Consider the following 13,927-nt stretch of genomic DNA (forward strand, 5'->3'; position numbering starts at 1 on the left):
AGTCCCATGTTTCAAAATTTGTTAGGCTAAAATCATTACCTCAAGGTTTATTATATACAATTTAGGGGCTTTAATCTCTTTTGTCTATTTAATAGATTAATCAAAATTATTAATTCCCTTATATAATATAAATATTCACTATAAAAGAAATGAAATGTACCCATAATCCCAAGACTTTATATAATGATACATTTAAGAAAATAAAATACCTGTTTGGGACATCAATGTTAATGATACAAGTTTCTAAAAGTTCTCCATATAGATCTGTGCAAGATGCAAGAATCCATCTTTGATCATGTGATAAACAGTAGCCCACGAAAAGAACATTATATTTCTGTCCAGGTTCCCCAAAGGTTTCTCCTAGCTCTGTTTGTTTATCCTTCACTGGAGCCAGGATAAAAGGAGGTGTGTAAAGTCGAATACACTCTGGTCTCTGTAGAATAAAACGTTAAGTTACTATGGCACCATACAAGTGCAGAAAAACTTTTTATTGAAAATAAAAACCCATTACAAGATAACTGGAAAATAAGAACTAAAAAGAAACCTGCACTTAGTTTTGCATAAAATCATACAAAGTAGTCATTTAATAACTTTGGTTATGGAAAACATACATCAGGACTTTTAAGAGCTGTTTCCATGGCTAAACCTGGACCAAAACCAGTCAATGTTTTCACATTGGTTGATGTTGGAAGTGGTCTCCGACACTGGGTAAAGGCCGAAAAAGCCAGAGATTTTAAATGCTGGGTATAGATTTGTCTATCTTCATGCTTCACAGGTTGCAACAGGTACTGACAGGGAACAATCTAAGAATTAAAGGCAAATAGTACAAACGTTAAACTTTTAAAAAGAGAATTAAAGGCAAATAGTACAAACGTTAAACTTTTAAAAAGAGATAAAAAAAGAATAGTAGGTTTAAAACTCTAAAAAATTTTTTAGAAAATTTAAACAGAACCTAAGTAAAATAATAAAGAATTATACTTTCTTATCTAGTATATAGATTTTTAATAAATACTCAATTATACTAATGAGTTATATAAAAATCTTTAGACATTTCTACATAGCAGCTATATTGATTAATACTGCCACAGTCCTATTGCAGTCTATAAAGAAATAATTTCAATTTTTTTCATACAACTTAATGTGTGGTTAGTTTTTCTCTACTTTTACTTTATAACCAGTCTTATTTAGAACTCTAGCTTATTTCAGTCCATTCTTGATTTTCTTAAGCCAATGAATTTAAAAATTAGTTTATATAAAAGTAACACAGCAGAAACATTTACCCTACTTAATGCAATCTTTTTATTCTCCATTATTACTGTAGTATGACTGCAAGTTTATCTTTTATAAACTCTCTAAGATTTCTAATATCATTTAAAATGAAGTCAATAAATCTGGCTTTTAGAGAATCAATCTAGATATAGAATAGTAGCTGTGAACTATCAGGACCAAATTGTTTTAAATAAACTTGTAACATTTATCATTCTTACCTGTACAGAAACAGTATTCTTAATATGAGGAGGAAGAGTCTGGACCATTTCCAGAAAACATCGAAGTAACCCCAAAGTCCATACATTAGAAGAATTAGTGCTCTCATCTTTATTTTCATATGTAAAAGGGTCAATTATATAAACAACAATTGCAGGTGGATAAGTGATTGCATGTGAATCACCATCTGTGGGAATGCCCACTTTGTCTCGATCCATTGTGCTAAAATTTGAAGTAGAAATAAGACAGTTAGGGAAAAATCTGTACTCCACCTTCTTAAAATAGCATCAAAGGAGGTTCTTATCCTCTCCCCACTTTGGGGGTGGGGTGCTATCGAGAGCCTCTCTAAAAATGAGGGACACCATTCCAAAGAGAATCATAAATGTACACAATTTCATGGTGTACAAAGACCTTTGGCATTAAGAGGTTTGCAATTAAGAGAAACAGAATTCTTAAAACCACAGAGTATAGGAAATGTCAGACAGTGTAGTGCTTATGTGCTAAAACTGAGACAAAAGTTAAATGAGCTGCCCAAGATCACAAGGCTGTCTAGAGGCAGAGCTAGACCAAAAAGAAACCAGTTTTCCAGACTTAGTCAGTGGTCTACTACCTTTTTAGAAAATACACATTCATTTCATACTTCATAACTTCACTGGTGATTAAGCTTCATTCTTTGATGGCGGTATGAGTTTTTAAAACTCCAAATCTATTATAGATATTAAAGATGGAAGGATCTAGCTGGGTAATTAAGAGTTTGTTTTTAATCACATTTCTAACTTTGGGGAAAACTGCAACTGGGAGCTGAAAGATATAACCAGGCTCAGGCTAACCTAACCTATAAATCAAAAGGGAATATCTTCTTCATAAAAGGAACAGAGCTGTCATCATCATTGTTGTTGTTGTTATAAATAACAAATGTGATTGGAAGCATTTTCTGAGGCACACAATGTACATTATATCCTTCTGCTCCCACTTTCCAGATAAGAAAACACCAGCTCAAAAAGGTTAGGTAACTTTCCTAAAGTGATAGCCAGTAAACGACAGAGCAAAGATTCAAACCCTGGTACAACTCTTATGCCTCTGAACAGGGTCATTCAATAGTGACTTATAAATCACTAGTGATTTGCACAGGCAACTCAACTTGACAATTATGTCACAGAATAGACTCAAACATCACAGGACAACTGGACTAGACAGTTTTCAAGGTCTTCATTTCCACTCTGAGATTCTATGACAAAGACTTTACCAAGAGTCTTCATCATAATTTTATAGGTAAAATATTCAACATTAAAAACTAAAATTTCAAGGGTAAGATCAAAGGCTCTTCTATATTCTTATTCAGATAGAAGCGGCATGTATTTATATTTCTGCGAAATTAGTATATTTAAAGATACCTTTCAGACACATCAGGATGTGGCTGAGTGGGAACTGAAGACGACTCTCCAGAAATGCCAGCTGTTTGTAGAGCTGATGGAGGTTGCCCTCCTAGCTGGCTATTCGGAACTGTACTTGCTTGTGTAGACATGGATCCCGTAGCACTACTGTTCATAGTGCCAAAAGGTGGAAATGAAGGTAGTTTATTTGATGACATTCCACTATTCAAGCTGGAGGACAACGAAGATGAAGTTGAAGTTGTAGTCAAGGTTGAGTTAGCTGTGGCAACTGAAGAAGACATGGCAACACCTGAAGACATTGTCATAGTGCTGCTCACTGTAGACGCTAGGGTGGCAGATGGAGTATTAGCATTTCCAGTACTTGTCATCTGAGGTGGTGTAATCAAAGACTGACTTGTAGGGGCAACTAAATTTGGCTGGGAAAGTAAAGAGCTGTCCAATGGCTGGGAAGCAAGATAAGGACCTAAAGAAAATAAAAACAAGCAGGATATTTAATTCTTTATTTCACTAACTGGTTCTTTAGTTACTATGTGAATAATAACTAGTGGATACTAATTACCCTCTCCCTAAGTTGCCTGCCAACAGTGTAGCGCACACTAGCTTACTATTCCCCCTAGAAAGTGAAAAAAATGAATTCTGAATGGAATTGAAAACCACTTTCAATTGAAAAACCAACAGATACAAAATAAAAAAAATTATTTCTATGAAATATCCAGCAAATTTTCATTAAACCATTCAAAGAGTTCCCTGGTCACAAATTGAAAAGTGACTATATTGGGGACTAATTCAATATAAAACAGAGGGGTTCAAATTATGGAGTTCAAATGATAGGAATGTCTAATGAGGTTCAATGTTTTGGTTCTGTGTCTCTTTCGATTAAGTCTAAAGTAAGTCCATTGATATTTAATTAAGGGTTTTAAAAACAAGTCTCAATAACTGTCATTTTCTTAATTCCAACAAAGAACTATCTCTTGATATTGTAGAGGAAACTACAAGTTGTTTTTATCCCTAAACCATTAACAAATCAAGAATCTTAATGTTAATAAACAAAAAACACATATCTTCCTACTTGAAAGGAGCCCTATTGCAGTGATCAAAGTTTCTTCTGTAAAGGATCAGATAGTAAATATTTTTGGCTTTGCAAGTTACACAGTCTCTGTCACAACTACTTAGCTCTGATTTTAATATTAATAGCACAAAAGGAGGCCCAGACAACCTGTAAATAAATGAATGGCTGTGTTTCATTAAAATATTATTTACAAAAAAAGTTGGTGGACTGCATCATACTTTGCTAAAATTGGCTAAAAATAAATATAAATTCAATACCTAGGTCATATCTGCAGACTTGTGCATAAAGCTTGAGTTTAGAAAATGCTTCACTGTTACCATCAGCTGCCTGAGAAAACCATTCTGCTACCAACTTTTCTGATAGTTTCTTTGATGCAGTAGATCCAACTCTCATGATCCCATCCGTCAATAATCGAGAAATAGGTCTATGTTGACCCAATCGACAACACTATAAACATATATACAGAAATCAGAATTAGTGAATTTGCTATAGTTTTTTTTAGTACATATGATAAAATAAAGCACTGAAGCTATTTGAAAAATAAGCTTTATCATTTAGAATTAACATTTGGAATAAAAATATCAAGGGTGAAACAGTGCCATAAGTCTTCATGCTTTTTACATTAGAAATCCATTAAATTTCTATCAAAGTTATCTCCAATGAAATAAAACACCTAGATAATAATAGCACCAAAACCACATACTTCAAATAACAAAAACTTGCAGAATACAGAAGTAACTGAGTACAGATCTGCAGCCATTTTAAGTCGTATAACTATTTCAAATCATGTATATAAATACAAATATCCAGCTCTGCCTCTAATTCTGCTGGTCACTATGGTTTGTTATACGAAGTCCAATTTCAAATAGGTTTGCAACACTGGATTACGAAAACTTATGACAAAGAATTTCTTTACTCTAAGAATTTCAAAGGCTTTAATTATCTAACATGTATAATAAATCTCTAAAAGGTAAATAGATACACAATGTCTCCCCAAGCCTATCTAACTATGGAATTTTTTTCTCGGAAGATTTTGCAGGGCTAGTGTTCTAAATAACACTCTTTGGAAACACTTACTTTTATAAAACACACTACAGATATCTTGCAATTATTAAGCAGAATATTAATGAGGAATTAAACTGGCACAAAATAATGATTCAGATTGTAAAAGAAATTTTAAAGACTAGACTTCCAAGTATTTGTAGGAGAAGGAAAATACCATAAGTCCTTCATATCCTTAGGTTCTACAACCACAGATTCAACCAACCAACCATAGATCAAAAATATTAAAAAAAAAAAAAAAATCAAAAGTTTCAAAAAGCAAAACTTGAATTCCCCGCATCTGCAACTACTTACATAGCATTAGATACTGTAAGTAATCTAGAGATGATTTAAAGTATAAGTGAGGATGTGTTTTGATTATATGCATTTTATATGCATATATATGCATTACTATGACATTTTCTATAAGAGACTGGGCATCTATAGATTGGGGTATCTGCAAGGGGTCCTAGAATCAATACACTCAGGATACTCAGGAATGACTATAAAATGAAGACTTTATGTTCCAGAGTACTTAAAATTTATAATCATTGCACTCAATGATAGATACAACATAAGAATTATAACTTAAAAGACCAGCCAAGAATTTCAGAAATAAAATGAGTCTTAGAGAGGCCTATCATAGCTGTATTTTACTATAAGCAAAGTAAGGACTAGAGTCACTACCTGACGACCCAGAGGGATGGTGTGGGGAGGGAGGAGGGAGGAGGGTTCAGGATGGGGAACACATGTATACTAATTAAATAATTTTCTATTAAAAAAAAAAAAATAGAAAAAAAAAAAGACTAGAATTTTAAAAAATGTAATTTTTTTCCTAGCCATTTAACAACATTACCCTTTCTTTCAGAAAAAGATTATCTTAAATGGGATGTATATGCACACAATGTTTTCCCCTCAGTATGGCAACTTCCACCGTGAGTCATGGCATACACATCTAACAAAGGATCTGGGTCAAAGCTGTAAAGAATGTAACTGGCTGGTACAAGAACTAAACATCTAGCCTGACATCATAATTATTCTTTACCAATCAACTGAAATGTTCAGTATATTTTATATATAAAAACATGCAAATCATAAGGTGTTTTAAAAAGATCTTTTAAAGTACCTACCTCATATATTGCAGTAAGATCTCTAAAAAAGCTTTTGGCTCCATTTAACAAGGCTTCATTTTCTGGACAGAGTACAACATAGGCTATATCTCTTTGAGATCCATAGGGTTCTAGCATAAGTCTCTCCCAATAAGGGAGAGCAAATGGAGAAAGCACCAGAAAATCAAAATCATAACCCAACAAAAACGTGGGGATTGGCAGTGGTTCTGGGGATTCATCAGTTCCTAAATAAGAAAAGACATATTTTAAGAAAAGATCTAAAAGAGGAACATTTAAATGTCAAGAGTTAGTGAAGTTATTATTAGTAGTAAAAATATTTACTACTTTGTCTTTATTTAAAGACAAAAATGCCTAAAAGTCAGTGGCTGAGACTTTTACAGTTAGGAATTTACTAAAAATCTGTATGAAACATGTGACTTATACCTTCACTTAAATGAAAAAAAATTAATTTGGGTGAAAAACTTATCAGTACAAAAGAAAATATGGGAGGGAGAGTTTTTTAAAATATCAGTTTCAGGTGTACAACATAGTGATTTGACATTTTTATACATTATAAAGTAATCACCAAAATAAGATGTTATTATTATTCACCACACAAAGTTGTTATAATTTTACTAACTGCATTCCCCATGTGTACATTACATCTCCATGATTTATTTATTTTATAGTTGGAAGTTTGTACCTGTTAATCCCTTTCACCTGTATCATTATCATTTTATTTTGAATAAATTTAGACGAGAAAAAATCTTTGCAGGCATAATGTAAAACCTGTACATATACAAACTGATTGATCTGGACCTCTGGTGGTCCAGTAGTTTAGAATCCACCTGCCAGCGCAGGGGACATGGGTTTAATCCCTGGTCTGAGAAGATTCCACACCCCATGTGGCAACAAGCCCATGTGTTACAACTACTGAAGCCCGGGTACCTAGAGCCCATGCTCTGTAACAAGAGAAACCACAGCAATGAGAAAGCCCGCACACCACAACTAGGGAGTAGCCCCACTCACTGCAACTAGACCAAGTCCACACGCAGCAATGAAGAAACAGCAAGGGCAAAAATTAATCATAAAAATAAAATTTAAAACTAATAAATAAAAATGATTAATCTGACAATATAAATTTTAAATTGTGGCATGAAAAAACACTACTAACAAAGCCAAACAATTAAAAGCAAATCAGAAGAAAAGATCTGCAACACATATAACAAAAGGTTAATCCCCTTACCATAGAAAGGGAACCTATAAATCCATAAGAAAATGATCAACATCATAACAGAAAAATGGACAAAGGATATGAACAAAATTCACAAAACCCAGAAATACCAAAGTTCACAAAAACCAGAAATACCTCTTATACATAAAAAGATACTCAATTTCATTAAGAGCAAAGAATTTAAAATAATTAATAGCAAGTGCTAAGTGCCAGGTAATGTTCAAAGATCTTTACATACATTAACTCATTTAACCCCATGAAAACCACGAGGCAGACACTAATATTAACTTGATTTTAGAGGTGAGAAAGCAGGAATAGAAGAGTTAATAACTTGTCCAGTGTCACACAAGAAGTGGCACAGATGGGATTAGAATTCAGGAAATCTACCCTTACAGTATGTATTATTCTACCATTCAAACTATAAAGAAACACACCATTTTCTCCCATCTACTCAGCACCTTACTGGCAAAGGTTGGGGGAAACAGGCATTTTACTGATGGGATTTTAAACTGCTATGGTAGGGAGCAATCTGGTAATACTTAAAAAAAAAAGTACACACATGCTTTAAGCCAGGGATTGTATACATTATAGAAAAATAGTTGTAACGATAATGATGCAAACAATATACATCCATAAACAGTAGACTGGTAAAAATTACATCATGTGTGTAGAGAATAATGGAATATATGCAGCCATTAAAAAAAAAGAGAGCTTCTTATGTTATTGATCAGTAAGTTGTGGAACTCTGTGTCTACTATTTTGACTTTTAAAAAGAATGTAAAAATACTAAAAAAACAAATGCTGGAGTGGGTGTGGAAAAAAGGGAACCCTGCTACACTGTATGTGAGAATGCAAATTGGTATAACCATTATGGAGAACAATATGGAAGTTCCTTAAAAAACTTAGAAATACCATATGATCCAGCAATCCCACTCCTGGGCATGTACCTGGAGAAAATCATAATCCCAAAGGATACATGCACCCCAATGTTCATTGCAGCACCATTTACAACAGCCGAGGCATGGAAGCAATCTAAATGTCCATTGAAAAAGAAATGGATAAAGAAGACATGGAACAAATATTGTTGTTCAGCTGCTAAGTCGTGTCGGACTCTTTGCTACCCTAAGGACTGTAGCCCACCAGGCTCCTCTGTCCATGAGATTTTCAGGCAAGAATACTGGCATTAAAAAGAAAAAAAAATAAATAAATAATATTGGAGTGGATTGCCATTTCCTTCTCCAGAGGATCTTCCTGACCAGGGATCGAACCTGGGTCTCCTGTGTGGCAGGCAGATTCTCTACCACTGACCTACTGAGAAGCTCAGCACATATATACAATGGAGTATGTGTCTGTGCTGGGTGTTAAGTTGCTTCAGTCATGTCTGACTCTGTGCGGCCCTATAGACCATAGCCCTCCAGGCTTCTCTGTCCACAGGATCCTCCAGGTAAGAATACTAGAGTAGGCTGCCATGTCCTTCTCCAAGGGACCTTCCCGACCCAGGGATCGAACCCAGATCTCTTATTATGTCTCCTGCATTGGCAAGCAGGTTCTTTACCTCTAGCACCACCTGGGAAGCCCTACAATGGAATATTACTCAGCAATAAAAAAGAATGAAATAATGCCATTTGCAGCAACATGCATGGACCTAGAAATTATTATACTAAATAAGTCAGACAAAGAAAGACAAATATCACATGATATTACTAAGCTGTGGAATCTACTTACAAAAAAAAAGATACAAATCAACTTATTTGCAAAAACCAGAAACATACTTACATATATTGAAAACAAACTTACCGTTACTAACGGGGAAATGTAGGGGGAGGGATAAACCGAGAGCTTGTGATATACACACTACGATATAAAATCAACAAAGACCTACTGTATAACCCTACTCAAGATTCTGTGATGACCTACATGAAAAAAGAATCTAAAAAAGAATAAACATATGTATAACTGAATCATTTTGTTGCACACCTGAAACTAACATTGTAAATCATTTTAAATCTTTTTAAATCATTGTAAACCTATTTAAAAAATAGAAAAAAAAAACTAAAAATACTATAATTAAACTGCAGTTTTCACTGAGTATCAAGGTTTTGTTTTTTATGACTGAATTGCGTCTTTGTTGTTGCACACAGGCTTTCTCTAGTTGCAGCGAGCAGGAGTTCCTTTCTAGTTGTAGTGCATAGGCTTCTCATTGCAATGGCTTCTCTTGTTGCAAAGCATGGACTCTAGGCACCTGGACTTCCATAGTTGCAGGTCACAGGCTCTAGAGTGCTAGCTTATGGGCTTAGTTGCTCTGCAGCTTGTGGGATCTTCAGGGACCAGGGATAGAACCTATGTCCCCTGCACTGGCAGGCAGATTCTTAACCACTGAGTCATCAGGGAAGCCTCAAATATCTTTTTCTTTTTTTAAATGAAATTTAAATTATTTACCCATTAATAAAAGGAGGAAAAGGAAAATATGAGCAAATCTACTACTTCTGTACATGATGCATTCTAAAACCATGCAAAAAGTCAAGGATTTCAATGCTAAGAACTGTTATTCCAAATATATTTTAAAGTTCCATTACATCTCACCTTTCAGAGAGAATTTTTTCCCCTCTAGAGACAATGTTCAACAGATAGTTTAAATATTTTGAATGTTCCTTCCATTACAGTTGACCACAAATCTACTGTGTACTATGTGGGAGTTATTCTTGTCACAACTGGCAAATTTCATGTTTTTTTTTTAAAGGAAGACCTTTGGGCCTCTTATCACTAGTATTATCCTTTTTCATTTTTCATTCAATTTTGTATGTAAAATGGTAACTTACAAAAAAGTGTATAAATCCTTTTGAAAATTTTGGCAGTATGATTCTTTCTTAGCATAGAATCTTACTGGTCTGTGTAACCCGTAAAAACAAGCTTTTCTTTCTGAAGTGAGATTGGAAAATTCAGTAAACTGAATGCTGAAAATGTTTAAAGTAAGGAAGGCTGAGATTGACCACAATGGCCTTAAGTCAAGCACATGCCACAGAAATATTTAAGGAAGATAAATGTGCTTATTAAAGTTCGGTAAAGATACTGAGGACTGATATGAAATAAGTCAAAACATATGATTGTAAATTACTTACCATAAGAGCCTCGGCCAGCCATTTTATGAAATTGTTGCCAAGTGAGAGGACCTTGAACCCCCCAAGGCCTTACTGTTCTTTTTTTCTGAATGGCATCCTGAAGAACTGGCTGAAGCGATAGGAGCATTCGAAGTATATCTTGTGAGCACTGCACACTCACATCTACAATCATTAAAAAAAGAAGAATTGCTATTGTCAACACACAAAAAATTTCAAGATAATAAAGAAATCCATCTAGGAAAGTAAATTCAGCTCTACATCACCAAGATTAAGCATCTGCTTGTATAGAGTGCTATATTAAGTTCTATCTAAAATGATCTGAGAGTGCATGCTAAGTCACTTCAGTCATGTCCGACTCTGTGACCCTAAAAACTGTAGCCTGCCAGGCTCCTGTCCATGGGATTCTCTAGGCAGGAATTATGGACTAGGTTGCCATGCCCTCCTCCAGTGATCTTCCTGAACCAGGAATTGAACCCACGTCTCTTATGTCTCCTGCATTCACAGGCAGGTTCTTTTATCACTAGAATTACCTATAGAGATGATTTTTCTAGGTATTTAAGACCAAGAAGAAACGTAATAAAAAACTTATCATAACTTATCTTCATAAAGTCATTCATTAGCTCATTAACCGATTTACAAATTAATCAAATCAATTTCTTCCTTTTTGCATTTGATTGTCTTTGGTGCTCATAAGTACCTTAATAGAAAGAACACTACCTCATACAGAAATGGGTTATTAATTATCCACTTTATATACCTCTACTGTGGTAAAAGATCAGATAGATAACACTGGTTACAATGATTAAAGTTTAATTTGTGAAAAATAGTAAACTGTAACAATTCTAAAGTATATAATTTGCATGCTATGCTAAGTCACTTCAGTCATGTCCGACTCTGTGTGACCCCATAGACGGCAGCCACCAGGCTCCCCCGTCCCTGGGATTCTCCAGGCAAGAACACTGGAGTGGGTTGCCATTTCCTTCTCCAAATTTGCATAGTAACAGATAAACTTGTTCACACTGCTAGATAGTGTCATAATGCCCACACATACTTTATAAACCTAGACTTAAATACCCACACAATTTTTATAAACCTAGACTTAATAGATTTACAGATTATCAAATTATTATGATCTGCATTTCTGACCAACTATCAGAATGGATATGAAAGGTGATGCTCTTAAACATCAAATGGCTTTTTAAAAAACCATGAAATCTTCCTAATATAATTAATCTGTCCCTTGAGCATGGTTCAGTTGTATCATTAAATCTTGTCTGAGCACTCTGTTACATTAAATCATTCAAATTTAATTCATTATTATTATTGCCTAATTTATTATTTCTTGCTTTAATTCCCTATATCTATAAATAGTATACAGAATCAGAAATAATTTAATTTCAGATATATTGCTGAATAACTATTATACTTAATAAACTAGTATTATACATAGCAAAAATACTATTTAAAAGTGATAAGAGCTATCTGAAGTGGACTGATAATACACTAGTAAATAAAAAACAGGTTTTAAAACTGGAAGATATTTTACACAAACAGAACTGTGTATTGATATGTGTTTACATAAAATCTAGAAAAAGCTATCACTGGCTAAGGTTGTTTATCATAATCAAATGGGGAACTTTTATAAAACACATATACAGAGCTTACCCTGAGAAATTCTGAGGTGAGTAAAGTTCAGGAATTTACAGTTTGATTTTATTTTTTATTTGTTTTTCAATAATAGAACTATTTTATTAAAGATATGAACGTACTTATTGTGTACAACACGCATTTCTTTCTTTCCTCTGCCGCAGGAAGCCAGCACTCTAGAACCCCATGTTTATAAAAACACACTTTGGCAGCTACTATGACAAGGTGAAAAAAGTGCAATTCCGAAAGTAACAACACATAACCAAAGTGGGGAACAAAAAAAGGCAGAGGTGAGTGGGCCCAGTGCTGCTCATCTTCTCTCAAGAGCAAACAATTTAAGAATAGAAACTCTTGAGCATTATTTAAGCAGTACTGCCCAACTCTCTTGGTAGCATCTCTTTCAATTCCATTTATCTTGATGTTGTAACTAACTAAACTGTTACTTCTTTAAGAAATTCTGCCCTAGTTTATATCCTTTTCAGTGGCCCATATCCCTTTGAGCTTCAAAAACACAGAAGTTGCTCAGTCGTGTCCAACTCTTTGCGACCCCATGGATTGTAGCCCACCAGGCTCCTCGGTCCATGGGATTTTCCAGGCATTGGAGTGGGTTGCCATTTCCTTCTCCATACAGTTTGATTTTAATTCAGAGAGATTCTCATTCGCAATCTTTCATTATTAAAAACATATAACAAAGACCTACTATGGTTCAGGAATTATGCTAGCTGCTGGGAATACTGTGAAATACATGCTTATTCATGTCTTCAGGGATCTTATAATCTTGTGGGGAAGAATGCATAAACAACAATATAACTGCCAGGTCTCAAAGCTGAAATCTGGTTGGAAAGCAATGGTTTTAGAATATATATTTTTAAGAGTGATCATGAAGAATAGATATTCTGTTGAGTAGAACAGAAATAAGCATCCAAAAATAAAACTTCATATTTACAGTCAATTGATTTTTGACAAAGGTGCCAGCACAATTCAATGTGAAAAGATAATCTCAACAAATGGTTCTGGGTAACTTGATATTCATGTGCAAAAGAATAAAACTGAATCTCTTCCTTACATGATATATCAAAGTTAATTCAGAATGGATCATAGACGTAAATATAAGTGATAAAACAATAAAACTCATAGAAAAAAAAAACAGAAGTAAATTTTCATGACTCAGGATTAAAGTCTTTTTAGATATGGCACCAAAAGTACAAACCAAAAAGTACACAAGAGAGTAATACACTGAACTTCATCAAAATTAAAAACTCTTCTCCTTCAAATGATAGCATCAAGAAAGTGAAAAGACAAACCAGAGAAAAGGAGAAAATATGTGCAGATGTTAAGAAACTTATATCCATAAGATATAAAGAACACTCACAATTCAATAATGAAAAAACAAAACAACCTAATTTAAAAATGGGCAAAGGATCTGAAAAGACATTTCTCTAAAGAAAAAATACAAACAGGCAATAAACACATGAAAAGACATTCAGTATCATTAGTCATTAGGGAAATGCAAATCAAAACAATAATGAGATAATATTTCACAATCCTGTATGATGATGATGATGGTAATAATTACAAATGCATGAAGACAAGTGTTAATGAGAATGTGGAAAAAGTGGAACCCTCACACACTGCGATGGGGATGTAAAATGGAGCAGCTGCTTTAGAAAACAGTCTGGCAATTTCTCAGAAAGTAAAACAAGAGTTATCAAGTTCACTCAAGACTAATAAAAATATATGTTTACACAAAAACTTGTACACAAATGTTCAATGTATCATTATATTCATATCAGCCAAAGAGGGGAAACAATCCAAATGCCCATCAACAG

General features: G+C 34.1%; 1 protein-coding gene across 1 annotated transcript in view; it reads right to left on the minus strand.

Annotated features, from left to right (window-relative positions):
- MED13 (mediator complex subunit 13) overlaps positions 1-13,927 on the minus strand; it is a gene marked incomplete at its 5' end in the record, with an annotated part of 95,304 nt that overhangs the window by 14,796 nt on the left and 66,581 nt on the right. The window contains 7 exons of the mRNA XM_010861716.1: positions 210-433; positions 612-803; positions 1,488-1,707; positions 2,880-3,342; positions 4,206-4,395; positions 6,120-6,343; positions 10,452-10,613. Coding sequence (XP_010860018.1) covers positions 210-433; positions 612-803; positions 1,488-1,707; positions 2,880-3,342; positions 4,206-4,395; positions 6,120-6,343; positions 10,452-10,613 — 1,675 coding nt within the window. The remainder of the gene's footprint in view (positions 1-209; positions 434-611; positions 804-1,487; positions 1,708-2,879; positions 3,343-4,205; positions 4,396-6,119; positions 6,344-10,451; positions 10,614-13,927) is intronic.

Source organism: Bison bison, unplaced genomic scaffold (genome assembly GCF_000754665.1).
Source record: "Bison bison bison isolate TAMUID 2011002044 unplaced genomic scaffold, Bison_UMD1.0 scf7180017864472, whole genome shotgun sequence".
Classification (NCBI taxonomy): domain Eukaryota; kingdom Metazoa; phylum Chordata; class Mammalia; order Artiodactyla; family Bovidae; genus Bison; species Bison bison.